General features: G+C 44.6%; 1 protein-coding gene across 13 annotated transcripts in view; it reads left to right on the plus strand.

The window, feature by feature from the left end:
* Positions 1-17,498, plus strand: part of FRMD4A (FERM domain containing 4A) — a 676,100-nt gene that overhangs the window by 626,387 nt on the left and 32,215 nt on the right. For all 13 annotated transcript variants that reach the window (XM_069228743.1, XM_069228739.1, XM_069228737.1 and 10 more), the window contains exons 17-21: positions 673-907; positions 8,032-8,088; positions 8,467-8,704; positions 13,593-13,757; positions 16,213-17,072. In XM_069228743.1, the coding sequence (XP_069084844.1) occupies positions 673-907; positions 8,032-8,088; positions 8,467-8,704; positions 13,593-13,757; positions 16,213-17,072 (1,555 nt within the window). The remainder of the gene's footprint in view (positions 1-672; positions 908-8,031; positions 8,089-8,466; positions 8,705-13,592; positions 13,758-16,212; positions 17,073-17,498) is intronic.

Below are 17,498 nucleotides of genomic sequence, written 5' to 3' on the forward strand. Positions count from 1 at the left end.
CAGAGGGGATTACCCTGTCCCAAATGTGACGGATATCCCGTCCGCCGTATTACAAGTTCCATAGGATATAATGGAACTTGTAATAAGGCGGGCGGGATATCCGTCACATTTAGGATGGAGTAATCCCCCCCCCCCGCCAAGATCGTAACCAGGCCCTAAGTGTGTGTTATTCTTTTGGTATGTTGAAAGAAGACAACCGCAGCATCCTTTTTGAAAAGATAATGCAAATCCAAGTGAGCCAGCTAAATATAAATACATACAAAAATATGGACAATGTAAATAAGCACCATCTCAGAAAATGCCACTATGGTAGCGTGGAGTGTCCCTCGCTGTTGTGTTTTTGGGAATGTGGTCCTAAAGCCTGCATGAAGGTCTCCCTTTCTGGTGATGCATTATTTGTGCCTCACATGTAACACTGTTGGCCACACGCTATTGCAATTGCTAATGTGATGGTTTTGAGCAATTGTTCAAGGACTGCAGTGGATAACTGGTTCTGTGTGAGCAGATGACAGTAGGCAACCTCTTTGCTTGTCACTGATCTGTCTGGATTAAATTTGTCAAGTACCTAACCTAAGTTTGGATTTGTTGCTTAGAAAGACGTCAAATAAAAGGAATCCATATCATTGTACTCATCCCTTTGCAAGTAAAGACACATTTTTACTCCTTTGACAGGAAGCTGAACTGGAGCGGTTGGAGAGGGAATTTGCGATCCAGTCGCAGATTACAGAGGCAGCGCGACGCTTAGCCACTGATCCCAACATCTGCAAAATAAAAAAGGTAAAGAAGCAAAGGAAAATGTCGTACCTGAATGCACTGAAGAAACTACAGGAGATTGAAAATTCAATCAACGAGTACCGTGTCAAGTTTGGGAAAAAACCGACTCAACGAGCTTCACTGATCATTGATGGTGAGATATTATTTATGCATTTTGCGTGCTGAAAAGCGAAAGGCCTTTGTTGCATCTTCTGCCTATTGGAAAACGTGTATGCTCAGAACAGCTCCAGTTTAGCAGTGTCCACATAGAAGTGAGTTAATAATTTGGAATCTGTAAACGGGGTGGGTGGCAGCGTGTTTTGGTAAAAGGCCCATCTTTGGTATTGAATTTGAGGGCAGTTTTTCTTGCGAGTGTAATATCAATAGGCAGGCCACTGGAGTTTGGCGGCAGGTGGGGACAGGATTTTGCGACAACCTTGACTGCTACTGGTCGAAGAGCCAGGTCTTAAGAAGTCTCCTGAAGGTGAGAAAGTCCTGGGTCTGTCGCAGGGAGGTAGGGAGGGTGTTCCAGGTCTTGGCGGCAAGGTAGGAGAAGGATCTGCCACCGGAGGTCTTGCGCTGGATGCGGGGAACGATGGCGAGGGCGAGGTTGGCAGAGCAGAGTTGGCGGGTGGGGGCGTAGAAGTTGAGTCTGTAGTTCAGGTAGGCTGGTCCGGCGTTGTAGAGTGCCTTGTGAGCGTGGGTGAGGAGCTTGAAGGTGATCCTCTTGTCCACGGGGAGCCAGTGGAGGTCTCTCAGGTGGTGGGAGATGTGGCAGCGGCGGGGTACGTCGAGGACCAGTCGGGCGGAGGCGTTTTGGAGGCGTGGGATGTCTTTTTCTGGGATGCCTGTGTAGAGTGCGTTGCCGTAGTCTAGTCTGCTGCTGACGAGGGCCTGGGTCACCGTTCTTCTGGTTTCCGTCGGGATCCATTTGTAGATTCTACGGAGCATGCGGAGGGTGTTGTAGCAGGAGGAGGAAACTGCGTTGACCTGTTTGGACATGGTGAGGGCAGAGTTGAGGACGAAACCCAGGTTGTGTGCGTGGTTGGCTGGCATTGGCGGGGCTCCCAGCGAAGTGGGCCACCAGGAGTCGTCCCAGGCGGAGGGGGTGCGTCCGAGGATGAGGACCTCCGTCTTGTCAGAGTTCAATTTCAGGCAGCTGTGTCTCATCCACTTGGCGATGGACTTCATTCCCTCGTGGAGGTTGGCTTTGGCGGTGTGTGGGTCTTTGGTGAGGGAGAGGATGAGCTGGGTGTCGTCGGCGTAAGAGAGAATGTTGAGGTTTTGCTGACGGGCCAGTTGTGCGAGGGGGGCCATGTAGATGTTGAACAGCGTCGGGCTCAGTGAGGAGCCTTGGGGTACGCCGCAGATGATGTTGGTGGCTTCGGAGCGGAAGGGTGGGAGGCGGACTCTCTGGGTTCTGCCGGAGAGGAATGAGGAGATCCAGTTGAGGGCTTTTTCTTGTATTCCGGCTTCGTGGAGGCGTGTTAATAGGGTGCGATGGCAGACCGTGTCGAAGGCTGCGGATAGGTCCAGGAGGATGAGGGCTGATGTTTCGCCGTTGTCCATTTGCTGTCTGATGTCATCTGTGGCGGCGAGGAGTGTTGTCTCGGTGCTGTGGTTGCGTCTGAAACCAGACTGTGAGGAGTCCAGGATGGAGTTGTCCTCGAGGTGGTGGGTAAGCTGAGCGTTGACGATCTTCTCAGTGACCTTCACCGGGAAAGGGAGCAGGGAGATCGGTCGGAAGTTTTTGAGGTCGTTGGGGTCTGCCTTGGGCTTCTTAAGGAGGGCGTGGATTTCGGCGTGCTTCCAGCTCTGGGAAAGTTGCGGTTTCGAAGGATAAGTTGATGACCTTTCGAAGTTGGGGGGCGATGGTAGAGTCGGCTTTGTTGTAAACGTGGTGGGGGCATGGGTCCGAAGGGGATCCTGAGTGGATGGAGTTCATGATCCTGCGTGTTTCAGTGTCGTCTACGTAGGTCCAGGTGGTCAGGCAGTTGGTGCAGGTGGAGTTTCCGGGGGTGGGGTCTGACGGAGGCGTGGTGTTGAGGCTGTCGTGGATGTCTGTGATCTTTTGATAGAAAAAGGTGGACAGGGCGTTGCAGAGTTATTGGGACGGTGGGATGTCGTTGACGTTGGCGCTGGGGTTGGAGAGCTCTTTCACGATGCAGAAGAGTTCTTTGCTGTTGTGTGCGTTGTTGTTCAGGCGTTCTGTGAAGTGGGATTGTTTGGCGAGTCTGATTAGCTGGTGGTGCTTGCGGGTGACCTCCTTGTGGGCTGATAGGCTGTCGGGTGTGTGTTCGAGGAGCCATTTCTTCTTTAGTTTCTGGCAGATGCGTTTGGAGGTTAGGAGTTCGTCAGTGAACCAGGCAACTTTTTTTCTTTCTTGGTTGTCTGTGGACCTCTTGAGTGGTGCAAGGGTGTTGGCGCAGTCGTTGATCCACCGTCGTAGGTTGAGTGCGGCGGTGTCTGGGTCAGTGGAGTTGGTGGGTGGGTTCTGGGTGAGGGTGCTGGTCAGCTGGTCATTGGTGACTTTGCTCCAGCAACGGTGTGGTGGTTGTTGGGTGCGGTGGTGCTCGGTGTGCTTCTTGAATGTGAAGTGGATGCAGTGGTGGTCGGTCCAGTGAAGTTCGGTGGTGTGGTTAAAGGTGACGTGGTTGCTTGCGGAGAAGATCGGGTCAAGCGTGTGGCAGGCAGTGTGGGTGGGTGTGTTGACCAGTTGTCTGAGGCCGAGGTTGGAGAGGTTGTCAATCAGAGATGCGGTGTTGGCGTCGTTGTTGTTCTCCAAGTGGAAATTGAGGTCTCCAAGGAGGATGTAGTCCGTAGAAGGGAGCGCGCGGGTGCTCGTGAGGTCGGCGATGGAGTCGCTGAAGGGTGTTCGTGGTCCTGGGGGTCTGTAGATGAGCGTTCCCCTGAGAGTGGTGTTGGGGTCAGTGTGGATCCGGAAGTGTAGGTGTTCGGCGGTCTTGAGGGTGACGTCCGTGTGGGTGTGAATTTTGAGGGTGGATTTGTGGGCGATGGGTATTCCTCCTCCGATTCCGTTGGGGCGATCCCTTCTGATGATCTTGTAGCCGTCCGGGATGGCTATGGCGATGTCAGGTGCTGAGGAGTCGTTCCACCAGGTTTCGGTCAGGAAGGCTACGTCTGGGGAGGTGGTGTCGAGCAGGTCCCAGAGCTCGATGGCGTGCTTGCGTGCAGAGCGTGTGTTGAGGAGTATGCAGTGGAGGTGGTTTGTGCCGGTTGTTGCAGGTTTCTGCCCACCCCCCTCTTTTCAGCGCTTTACAAATGTTGTGATTGATTGATTGATTGATTGACTAAATTGTGTGGCAAGAAAAGACAAACTATGCAGCACATTTTAGGATAGTATTTCTTCATTATTTTGTAATTTTTACAAATGTAACACTGGGCAAATATCTCACCTGATTAGTATCAGTTTAACAAAAACAAAATAGAACAGCTAAAAGATGGCCAGTCAGCCTCTGTGATGGGCGTTGCGTTGTGCAGAGTTTTATGTCACTGCATGTTTAGTAGCTTTTGATGCTGAAGTTATGGAGCTCTCTTCCATGCCCAGTCAGGCATGTGCCCTATCATCTGGAAAGTTTTGGAACTTTTCTGTCCTGATAACTTCGCTCCAGTTTCCGCCATCTGGATCCCAGTACGTTGATACCACTGGTGACTCTATACAGTTACCATCCATTCATTCAGTGTTTGTCCTTAAAATATGGTTTGGATCCAGCCCTTCTGGACCATCTTTAGACATTTCTGGCTTACATTAATGGGCAAGACACAGTGCAGTAGCCACCGTATGCATTTGTGTGCTTCAGTAATACAGTATGTATGTATCTAACCTAGTGTGGTGTGTAACCATACTTGTTACAAATTCATTTACATCACATCCCTATATTTACATTAAGTGCAGCTCCCTATCCTGGAGTGTCCATTCTCGGTGTGTTCAGTAAGATGGGTTAAGGATGCGCAGTTTGTGAACTCCTTAGTGCCCTGGAGTGGACTTGAGAATCAAGGCTCTAAGCACGAGACATGAAGGATCAGCCAGGCCAGCTTGGCTAATGTTTGCAGTTAACTCATTTCATAACAATAATGATTCGTGTATCGGGGACCAGTGGTGTGTCTCTGTGGGATTTACTGACATGTAGGTGGCCCACATCGCTCCTCTCCACCAGCAGAGGATTTTCTACAGTGCCTGGCACTTCTGTTATGCACTGGACAGAAGTACCCCGGCAGGTGCGAAAGCTGCCCAGAATTGCCCTACGTTGCCTAGGCATTCCACTAGGGAGGGTAGTTTTTCTTGCGTAATGAGGCTTGCGTTTCTGTTACAAATATTGTACAGCAATTTGATCTAAACACAGTACGGTGGTCTTAAAACTTTAATCTCTTACAATTTGTCCTTCGGTACATCAGAGCACTTTAATAGTTAGTGATTTAAAGATTTAAAAAAATGCAAACTACGGTGAAGGAAATGAAGCACTCGCAGCAGACCTTCTTAGCGCCCTGCAGCAAGGAATTTGCCAATCATTTACCACTACATTGCTGATTAATTTTTTAGGTGATTTATGTAGGAACAAAAATTCTCTGCATGGTTTGATAAAGATGTGCTGCTGCCTTACCATTAATATTTTTCTTGCATACCTTTTCTGCCCTAGTGGGCTGGCAGAAAGAGATCAGAAAAATAAATATCAAAGTAGATGGGAGGCAGTGGTTGGATATATCACAGGTTATCCCTTGTCGCATGTAGTCCTTTAGCATGCCTTTGGTTCCATTTTATTTATGAAATTGGACAGCTTTAGAGCCGTGTTCTTAAGTACTCCTTTTCTGAGTGAGTGTGGGTTCTGATCTCTCAGCCCAGGCTATGCGACGACTGGCTGTCCTGGCAGTGAGGTAAGAGTCCAGATTCACTGACCCCCTGTGAGGAGGCGACCTCACGACTCTCGCCAGGAAAAGGCCCATCAAGTCCTCATAACCGGGGTTTCTAGTTTCAATAATTTCTGGGTTATGTATGGTGGTTTAGACCTGTGTGTGTGCTGCATATACTAAATTGCGCTCACCTTTCTCGTTGAGCTGCTGTTATCTGTCGTACCCTGCATTTACTCCCTTGTGTACCTGGTGCATCAGTTATATAGCCCATTTCCTTTGTGCATTGCAGGTTTCCACTCCCCCCCAATTAAATGTATGTATTTCTTCTGTTATGGCAATTTCAAATGGCACGAGTTTCATTTTGGTACACAGGAAATCTGGACTAGTTACAACTGGTATGACTGTGGACCCAGGACCCCACAAATTTTGATTAGCAATAGATACAGGACTAGAAAAGTAGATACACACTTTAAATAAAACAGACAGTCTGATTGGCAATGGCATGCCTCCAGAGACCCTCCAGCGAGCACCAAAGAGGCCTGTGCAGGAACAGAGAAGATAGACAAGTGGTAGAATCTTTGTTAGGGTGCTACATTCCCTCCAGACTCAGCATCATTTTTGTGCACCTGTGAGAAGTATAGTTGCTGGGACCAGGAGAGCTTGTCTCCTTTCTTGAAGACCTGGACTGAGTCTTTAGGCGGAACCCACCTAATCCACAGAAAGATGCAAGGCCCAGTTGAGCTCAAGGTCCATATAAAAAATGTTCCCAGTCGACAGAAGTCAGTCAGATGCCAAAAGAGCCTCCAGAACATCTGGTCAGTCGGAAGAATTCCGAATCATCTGGATCGTGAAGCTGCAGCATCACATCCTCAAAAGTGGTGAGCCTGCCAAGTTCTTGACCCATGCTGTTCATCTATCATCACTTCTTCAGCCCTAGAGAGGCTGGGGTGCTTCACCCCCAAACTTAGTGTGGCTGGAATATTATTTTAGGAGATAGCATGTTAAACATGCGATTGATAATTAGCTCTAAAAGACCAGATGTGGGTTGGTCCTCTTTAGACCATTGATTTGCGTTGGTGCTCAAGGCCTCTGAACGCTTTGCCAGCAGAAAAAAACTTGCCTATGAATAGTATGTATTGAGATATACGCCCCTGAGTAAAAAAGAGCACTTTTGCACCAAATTAGTGAGTACTTTGCTAAATAATAGCTATCTGGTCAACATTTAAATTGTGGTTGTAGTCAAGTTAATGTGACTTTAACTGTGTCCATAACAGGGAAGGCACCACCAGCAGCACAAGAAACCATGCTAAATGGGGTCTTTGTTGTTTAGGTGGTGGGTTTTTGGGATCTGTATTTTTAGGGTTGAAAATTTTTATTCTGACCTTTCCTATTTTTATGAGTGATGCCTTTTATTCCAGCTTTGCTACCAGTGCAGTACCAGAGATTAGTCCAGGATCAGTAGTCCCGAGTTGCCACATCTGTACTCCTAACTCACCTTATAAGAATTTTTTTCTAGTGTGTGGCTCCATTGGACCAATGTTATCAAAAATCTGCGCCCAGCACTTAGATGTAGTAATAATGTAAGGAGTCATATATGACCCACAGAAGGTGATAACCTTTTCTCAAATGAACAGTGTTCATACATGTTATATTCATTTTCTTTAAAAAAAGCACCCAATAAGCATCGATGTTATTGAGTGTTTTCACTATGTCACACTGAATCGAGTTGCTAACCTACTCCACCTCCTGGGGGGATCCTTACTTGCTCACTCATATGATCATGCGCGAGTCAGTTGCATAAAATAAATCGGTTGGTTACCCAAATATAGTGCATTCGTTTTTTGGCTCTGCAGCACAAGTGGTAAATGGCTGCATCTTTGCAGATTGCGGTCCAGTAACCACCGACGGCCCAAGAAACGTTTTCACATAGCATGCCACTTACCAGCCACTGTAGTGCAAGGTGTGTTGTGTAGTGTCCCAGACGCAGGCCACCACGGTGCAGAGTGGAGAGGTGTGCACCGCTGACATCATGCAAGAGGGGTGTGCTGGTTTACACAGACTCAAATTGTAGCGGCATGCATCTTTAAGGAGGGACATCGTACATCACCAGAACAGACAACTAGAAGAAATGATGCACTGAAAACTAGCCCAGTGGAACGATGTATGATTAGCAACAAGTAATCAGTCTGGGATGATGGGTGAAAGCATATATGGGCAAGATTAATGAAGCTTAAACTACATTTTTAGAATCCCCTAGGCCCCCCTATCTTTTTCCTGCAGTTTGAATAACAAACCTTTGTTCTCGAAGAAATACTTTTTAGTTTTCCTTTACTAAAATGTTGATGCACTGTAGAAACCTGAGTTATCAGATAATGATTGATCCTAATTTATCTATTTTTCACTTCTCAGAAGGAAACATTGCCAGTGAGGACAGCTCTCTCTCCGATGCCTTTGTTCTTGAGGATGGTATGTGTCCTTTCTTTCATGACAATGTGGACACTAAAGTGTGGCAACACCACTAGCTACCGGGAAAAAGCTTAGATGCATGTGCAGGAGCAATAGCATGCAAATTGTCAGGGTCTACTGCAAATATTACCACAGGCAGTACCAGGCACCATATTATGCTATGTTATATTATATATCTTGCACTTTTATATATAAATGAAAGAGAAGCACCCAAGCACTGTGGGTGGGAATCTCAGGTACCAACTATTGGGGTAACTGGTAAGCCTTGAGCCGGTTTCTAGATGATTAGATTTTTAGCAAGAGTACTCCGAGAGTCTTTTGTTTGTGATGCTTGATTCATTGTGACGCAGTGTTGATGTTTCTCTTTTCTGATTTCAGATGATTCTCAGATCACCAGTATGTTATCCCCATTGCAGTCACCTCACAAAGGGCTCCCACCACGGCCCCCTTCGCATATGAGACCCCCTCCTCCTCAGTCACTCGAGGGTCTCCGGCAAATGCACTACCAGCGGAATGATTATGACAAGTCACCCTTAAAGCCCAAAATGTGGAGCGAGTCGTCCTTGGATGAGCCCTATGAGAAGGTCAAGAAGCGATCATCGCACAGCCATTCCAGGTGAGATGGCTGATCCCAGGATTTGTATGTGTACATGGACAAGTGCCCCGAATGTAATCTGTGATAGCCATTGTTGAGTGTGTGTTGAGGCGCCATGATCTATGAATGGCCAAGGAAGACTAGAAATGCATTACCAGCTAAAAGGTTTAAAGTGCCCAAACCATAAGCAACCAATAGAGGATCCAATGTAGAGGCTCAGTCAAATGCCAGGGCTTGCCTTATCATACTGAAGATGAGAATGTGCCCCATTGCCTCCCTGATACTCTAGAGCAGGACAAGGCTATGGAAAGGAAAATATCTGAGTTTAATTTCAGATACCCTGTGGCTCACAAGCAGAAAATGTACTGGTTCTCTCCATTTGTGCCCTGGGTCACCACTAATTCTAACCCACCATGTAGTATGAAAACAGCTTCCTACACCTATTGGGTGCAGATGGAGGAAGAGTGGGAGGAGGGACTTTGAGCCCTCTTCAGACCAAGAGCCAGTACTTGTCTATCTGTTTTCCATTTAGGTGTTGAAGACTTCTTCAACAGTTTGTGAGGACTCCAAATGTGGAGAGTAGGTTGAGAACGTCTCCATAAGATTCACAAGTAGTTTGGTCTCATGCTTTACTAGGTTCACTTATTGCAGAGACTGCACGGAAGTTATTGCTTGAGATGCTTCCACCACAGAACCTCCACCTGCAAGGAAAGCTTAAAACAGGGTGGTGTGCTGAAGAAGTTGAATGCAGCTTTGCAACACATTGGACAATTGCTAATTCTGCTCTGTGACTCGACAGGGATTATCAGCAGTATCTCCCTTAGGTGCGTGTGTACGAAATATTAGTATAGGCAATTTGTGGAGCAAAGGAAAGGGAGTCGCCTCTGTTCAGGGGTAAGCTAATTTTGGACTGTTCCTTTAGATGCACCCTGTAGACAGCACGCTACTGGCTCAGCTCGGAATTTAGCACCACCTGTGACTCAGTATTGCTGGACTTGGACCGACTGTCTAGAGCGAAGTAACATACATACCATTTGATGGGAAATACTTTTAGGGTGCCAGTGTGGACGAGACTCTGTGACAGATAAATGACAACACCAAAATTGCAAAACGGTGCTTGTGATACAATAAAGCGTATCCTTCCAGAAGCAAGTATTTACAGAGTGCAGACCACAATACAATCCTCAGGGATGGCAACGGGCTCAATTAAATTACTTAATGATAGTATTTGTCATGTAGAAACTAGTCCTTTTTGAGGCAGCGGTAAGAGTGGAGGTAATAGTTCTAGATGTTTAGCCCTGCTAATAAGTGACATTTGTAGTCAAGAAAACTACAAACCCTCTCCTTTAGAGGTGTTTGGGTCTCTTTACAGAGTTTAAGAAATGAATTACCTCAGACCCTTGGGTGCTACAGGTGGTTCAGCAAGGACACTATAGAATTTCAAAGAAAGCCAAAGATCACAGACCAATAGACGTCAGTAACATGCCTCTGTCGCTAAAGGAAGTTAAATTACTGATGCAGTACTGGAATTTAGAAGAAGTTAGTTTCACAGAAAGGATCTGAGAGTGTAATCGGTCTGTTTATCTCCAAAAAGAACGGCATCCTCAAAATGATTTTGAAGGCTGTCCAAGATAACAATTAAACCTCTCGTACTAATTCAGGCAATTTACCCGTGGCTCTCCAAATAGTCCATACTTTGCAACACATTACATTGCCTCCATTACCTTATTTAATAACTATTCAGCAGTACAAAGTCATGCATCAAAACAAATGTTGCTAAAATTTGCAGCCAGGGTCCTGAAACCTATAGTTTGGCTACTAATATCTCCTGCAAAGATGTACAAACATTCCTGGGGCGCTTGCAGGGTGATGCTACACAGTAAAATGCAGCAGATTCACAGCGTGGTGTCGCCTAAACTGATTACAGGTTTATCCACGTAGCCTCACAGTATTTGTTTTATTTTGTGGGTGCATTTACAGGGTTATGCATCCACTTTGTTCCTCTTTCTGCTTTATTTACAAATATGGAGAGTCAACAATCTCCATCTCTTATACTTTGCAGTCATACATACATTAGTTCACCACTGTCATACACCTACACCAGAACAGAAAGTAAATACAGTTTCAGATTTAGTAATACCTCCTTTTTGAAACTGTATATGCTAAACATGTAATATTAAAGGTGACCCTTCTAGTGCTCTCTACTTCTCTTTGCAGAATAAGTGATAAACATCTGCATCCAGGAAGAGCTTTTCTTAAGAAGAGCATCAGTGTGTTACATTGACAGGACTAAAGCCATGAGGCAAACACTGCAACTTTTTTGTGCCACATACACCACAGAACTTGGGGAAGCCGGTGATGGTTGAAAGAATCATTACAGGAACTGGTCAAGCTTTTTTTAGTTATGTTAGTTTTATGTTACACGAAGCACTCGCTATACTATTTTTAAAAAGCTGGTCCCCTTGCTTAGTTGAAATAAGTAAGGCGATTGTTGATCTTCAGTTGATATGTTTATTAAAAATGAATGGTAGAATGTGCAAGTACGCAAGAGGCTTAGGCAGGACAGACAATTTCGAAGCATTTGTTTGCAACTACTTACAAGTCATACCTATGTGGCCCTAAACTAGGTGTCCACAGTAAAAGGAGAAAATAAACTTACTTGTCAGAAGAGTTGTGCATCCTGAGGACTCTGGAATCGGATAGCACTCCCCACACATTAAAGTTTTTAAGCTGTAGTATGTAATCACATACACGTTTTCACTGTCCCTCACAAAAGGATATCTGGGAATATAGCATCTAAACATCGTGATTACATTGTTGGACATTGTGATCTTATGGTCAATGACATCATGAGCAATACCTAACACAACAACAGTACACACCACACAGGCAACAGGTATTCAAAGTTAGAGCACATGTAAGTGCAGTATATCCAATAACATAAAATATACACCACACAGTCCCAGGGTAGCCTGATTAGGATAGCATAAGCAAAGACATGTATAGTACCAAATACCATCAAAATGCACTCCACACAGGCAACTGGCATTGAAGACCCTGTCCCATTTAAGACTAGCATGCCCACTGTAATGCACATCAAATGGGAAGCAGGATTGCAGCCCCCAACTTCAGTTGTGATATGGAGTTGTGCTGTGAGAGATAAGGGCTTCTGCTCTACAAATGTTTTTGCATCATCCTACTTAGTGTGTGGAAAAAAAACAAAACAAACATAAGCTACTCTCCAAGAGTTTTTGTATTGGCAGTATGCATCTGGCAGTAAACTGCTTAAATTCAATTCAGCGCTCGATTTCTGCCTATGCCTTTTCCAAACTCTGTATTTTGATTTCGACCAGAATTGTAGTGTTAGAATGTCCCAGTCTCAATTTCCATTCAGTTTTAGCTAAACCTCGATCCAGCTTTCTTTTCACTCTCTCCTCCTTCCTGCCCTCTCCATTTATTGTATGTTCTGTCATATCCTCGCTGCATTTTGATTTCTCCTGCCCTTCTACATCTTTTGTGCCAATCTATAGGCCTAGGGCCGGTGATTCAGCTTGCTTGACACTTCATGCAGAATGTACTCTCCCGATTTAACTATATCAGGGCACCAGACATTGGAGCCAGACACCTTAATGTGGCATCTTCCCAGTTTCTACCTGTTATAGCAAGGTAGGTCATTGGGCCAACCTTGCCATGAACTTCCCGACTCATAGCCTTTCCGGTCTCTTAATCCCATTTTATTAATTCTAAAACCCTCTCTTCCCTCATTGGCACCTTCTCTTTTCAGATCCATAGTTGCACCCTCTCCTCTCCTATGGACTTGCAGTATCTTCACTTCTCGGTGAAGCCCATCGCCCCTGTTGATTTCCTTGGGTTGTACCATTAGTGCTTTTAGGTGGACTTCTTTGAAACACATATTGGGATGTCTGTTGATGTGTTTGGGTTGCATCTTTGCTATTTCTTATTGGACCCATGAACCCATTTACTTTGGTGTCTGTTCATTTCCTTGGTTTGTACCTTTACTGCTTTTTGGTGGACCCACAGACTCATATTGTAGTATCTTTGGATTTCCTTATATTGTTCCTTTGCTCCTTCCGGGCAGACCCAGAAACCCTGTGCATCTGTTGCCTTCCTTGATTTGTAGCATTAGTGCTTCTGGGTGGACCTCATAGAACCGCACACTGTGGCATTACTTCTTTTACAACTGTTTGCAGAGAGAAACTACCACACCACCATGCAAGCTTTCTTTTATCAGGTATGTAAAATATAAGCACCTCTATTCTTACTTAACTGCATACCATGAGCACACATACAAACAGTACCAACTTCACTACAATACAACTTATCCACATATCAAGACATCATGCACCACACTCAACTCTTCCCACATAGGACATTCTATAGCCTCATACTTTGAATCACACACATGGGTTCGCCTGTAATTGCTTTTGACAGTTTGAGTGTTCTGATACATCAGTGGCAATAGTGCATTACACAAATGGTAGCTCACATACCATAACCTATATGCTTTGCCTGTAGACGAACCCTCAAACATTTTGCTAGATTATTTTTCAAGCACAACTACCAGATGGCAGAAGAATGGACATTTGCATCTAGAATAGCCTCAAACTGCACACGTGTGTTACAGTTAAGTAACCTTTTTCGTTTCATTTAGATCAGTGTTTAAATCTTTAATTATTTTCATATTCAAAAAATAAGATGTATTGCGCTGCAGAAGGCTACATAACATCCGTAGAATTGGATATTATGTCCATACAAATACATTTCCTGCTTTAGATGTTTCACTGACCAAAGGGAAATTTTCAGTTCTATACTTCAACTCAGTGAGCAAGAATTTTTCGATGAGTTTGAACTGATAACGTGAAGCTGATATGTGGCATTTCTTTTTCAGTGGTCACAAGCGCTTTCCCAGCACAGGTAGCTGTGCAGAGGGCGGAGGGAGCAGCTCTCTGCAGAACAGTCCCATCCGGAGCCTCCCTCATTGGAACTCTCAGTCCAGCATGCCATCCACACCTGACCTGCGAATACGCAGTCCACATTACGTCCACGCTACAAGGTAAGAATGGCACAGCCAAGAAGCCATCAGAATGCATAGACTCACAACGTAGCACTGTAACCCAAGTTGAGCTGGAAAAATAAGAAATGTCTTTCTCTTGTACATGAATTATTTATGCTACCTTCTGGGGTAATTCAGCTTGTATGTCAGATAAGGTGATGTAGGCGATTTTTTGCTGAAGTAAAGGATGTGCTGCTTACAATAAATGTATGCTTTTGCAGAGCAAACTCTTTGGAAATGTGTTTTGATGACTCACACTCAGAGTGCTTAGAAATTGATTTAATCCTTTTTTTGTACTGTCAACAACTTTTATCTAAATTTTGTTGTCAAATCCAACATATGGAGTAATATAAAACTAAGGCACATGCTTACTTGCAAATATGCAGAGGGAAACTCAGCATGCATGAAATTGGTCTTATAGAGGCGCCTAGATGAGCAAACGCCGAGGGACACCTAACTATATGTACAAGTAGCAGATGTGCCCTTTACCTAGGAGGTAAAGTGAAAATGTTGCTTAGCATAGAAAAACATAAATCTTTCCAATATTATTGTTTTATTTCGAGTAGAAGATGATGTTCCTCACATATTCCCTCTTTACCACAAGTGTGCCTTTGTTGAAGAAACGATGCTAAATGTAATATTGCAAAATGTAAATAAAATACACCCTGGTTATTGTAAAGTCAGCAAATATTAGCTGGTTACGTTCTGGCAACATTTAAATAGTTAAATAAAATTACATTTTGGCATTTTCACAATGAACCAAAGCAGGATTTGTGTATCTCAGAGCTCAGGTGCAGACTTTTTGAAAGGCCTGCCTGGAGCATCCTATTCAGCCGCAGAGGCTGTGCTCCTTCAATCTGTATCTCCTTTGGCCCCACCAGATATCTCAAGATTAATGCTGGTATCTAAACTTTCAACCAAACATGAAGAATTTCCTTGCTAAATCCCTTACACTATAGATACACTCATATTCAGTCTCCACACACAAACTGCTTTAATACCGCAGGAATTTTGAAAAAACACACAAGGTCATTTATTTATATATCTGTTAAAAATACATTCAATAAAAAAAACATTTCATTACACAATCAATGTGCCAAATTGACAAAAATAACATAAAAGGCAATTATTCTATAAGACATTATATCTGTAATAGATATTCGTTTGGGAGGAGTCATTTTACATGTTTATCCTGAGAAAGGTGGTATACGTGGTTTAAGACCACCGAATCGCACCAGTAGAATACACAAACACGACCCACAGTGCATGGACGATTTCAATATGTCACTGAACATACTTAGTCAGACCCAGTGACACACCAAGTGGGAGTGTATCTTCTTACTGAGAAACTGATTGAAGTGATTTTTGATAACTCTCCCCCTTTGATTAATGTGGTTTTGTATATTTGTCTTTTTTGTTATCTCTGTCAATTTGTTACACTGATTGTTATGATTTTTTTTATTGGATGTATTTTTTACGAATATATAGTTAAATGACCTATGTGATCGCTAAAAATTAGAGTGGTATCAAATCAGTTTGAGTGTGGAGACTGAATGTGACTGTCTCTATAGTGTGAGCAAATTAGCAAGGGGAATTCTGCATATTGTTTGATTGCTTAAACCCTGTCCACTTCTTTTGAGGGGGTTCTCTCTATTTTTTAATCCAAACTGTGAAGACATTGAGAATGGATATATCTAATGGCTAGAAGGCTTGGTGAGGACATCCAGTGGACGGTGTCTAGCGCAGTCGCTGTATAATAGAACGGTGCACTAATCCAGTTTTCAAGAAACAAGGCTGGGTGGACTAGAACCACTTCTAGCTTATAGGTACCTGGGCAGAGTTTTGTGATTCATATTAAGGTCACGAGGCTGTCCTTCATCAAAAGCAATATGTAGTGAACATTTGTATATGGTTTGTTATCAAGATTTAGGAACTCTAAAGGTGGCAGGGAGCAGGTGGCAAGTGTAAATTCTGCCTTTGGAACTTGGAGTATCCCTGACCTGACTTTCCTGCTGATTAAAGCTATTTAAAAATGCACCATAGAAAATACATATTTGCAGTGTTGTAAAGATTTGCACGGCATTATCACATTAATTCTGTTGATCAATCCAAAACGAACGATTCTATGTCATTGTTCATATTTACAAACTGTGTACATGAACGAGAGAATGAGACATTTTCTTTCTCTCGTTCATCCCTTTCTCCCCCTAAAACTTCTCATTGGTCTCTTATCTTTCCCTGTTCTCCTTTCCCTGTCAGCTCGCTATTCCTCTAACTGTTTCCACTCTCCTCACACTCATTTGCCTCTCTTTCACATTTTTATTCTAATGATGATTATTTATCCAGAAGATCTGTCCAATAAAAGCTGGTCTTATTTTGCCTCTAGTTATACTGTAGGAGCTGAGAATTGTGTTCCTCAGTGCAGATAGATTAACGTCTTTTGTTTTGCTTATAGGTCAGTAGACATCAGCCCCACCAGGCTGCACAGCCTAGTACAGCACTTTAGACATAGAAGCTCCAGCCTGGAATCGCAAGGCAAGCTTCTTGGGTCCGAGAATGACACTGGGAGCCCTGATTTCTTCACACCAAGGACTCGTAGCAGCAATGGTTCTGACCCAATGGACGACTGTTCCTCTTGCACCAGCCATTCCAGCTCTGAGCACTTCTATCCTGCCCAGATGAACCCCAACTACTCCACGCTAGCAGAGGACTCGCCATCCAAGGCCCGCGAGAGGCAGCGGCACAGGCACAAATCTGCTGGGAACCTTCTGTCGTCCAATTCAGGGAGCATGCCGAATCTGGCAGCAAGAAATGGAACTGGACATCACGGAGTCTACCTCCACAGTCAAAGCCAACCCTCCTCTCAGTACAGGATCAAGGAGTACCCGCTCTACATTGAAGGAAGCGCCACCCCCGTGGTGGTGCGCAGTCTAGAGAACGACCAGGAGGGACACTACAGTGTGAAAGCACAATTTAAGACATCCAACTCGTATACTGCGGGAGGGATGTACAAAGAGAACTGGCACGGAGAGGACTCTGTGGATTCAGTAAGACTGACCCCCTCGCGCTCTCAGATTGTAAGGACTCCATCGCTTGGCCGGGAGAGCCAAGAGCGGGGCTCGGGCAGGACTGCAGTGTCAGATGAACTCCGGCTGTGGTATCACCGGTCCTCATCCTCTCACAAGGAGCACAACAGACTCTCGCACACAAGTTCAAATTCTTCGGACAGTAGTTCCCAGTACAGCACATCTCAAAGCACCTTTGTGGCACACAGCAGGGTAAAACGAATGCCACAAATGTGTAAAGCAACATCAGGTAAGCGCTAAATAAAGTTACCTCCTTACTTATATATGGCACACTAAAATCTTTTCACATCCTCGCACGCTGTCCAATGTATACTAGCAGCAGCTTGACATGTTGACATGTTTTCAAGATGCATTTTCATTTCCAGTGAGGACGGCAACGAACATTTAATTTAAAAAGTCTCTTTTTAAGCATGGGGATTCCCAACCATATTTTGCAGTGTTAGTCTGTAGCCTACGTTTATTTTACTGGTAAATAACATTAATTCCTTTATTATTGAGTACCATCTCAAATGCAAATGTCACAAAAAATACCATCCGGTACCCCCAGCCCCCAATCATACACCCTCTCCTCCTGCTTCCAGCTGCTTTCTGGAGGACTTCAATAAACCTGTAAGTTGAAAGCCACAGTCACAACCCACTTCCAAGCAGCTGCATA

This window comes from Pleurodeles waltl, chromosome 4_1, assembly GCF_031143425.1.
Source record: "Pleurodeles waltl isolate 20211129_DDA chromosome 4_1, aPleWal1.hap1.20221129, whole genome shotgun sequence".
Taxonomy (NCBI): Eukaryota; Metazoa; Chordata; class Amphibia; order Caudata; family Salamandridae; genus Pleurodeles; species Pleurodeles waltl.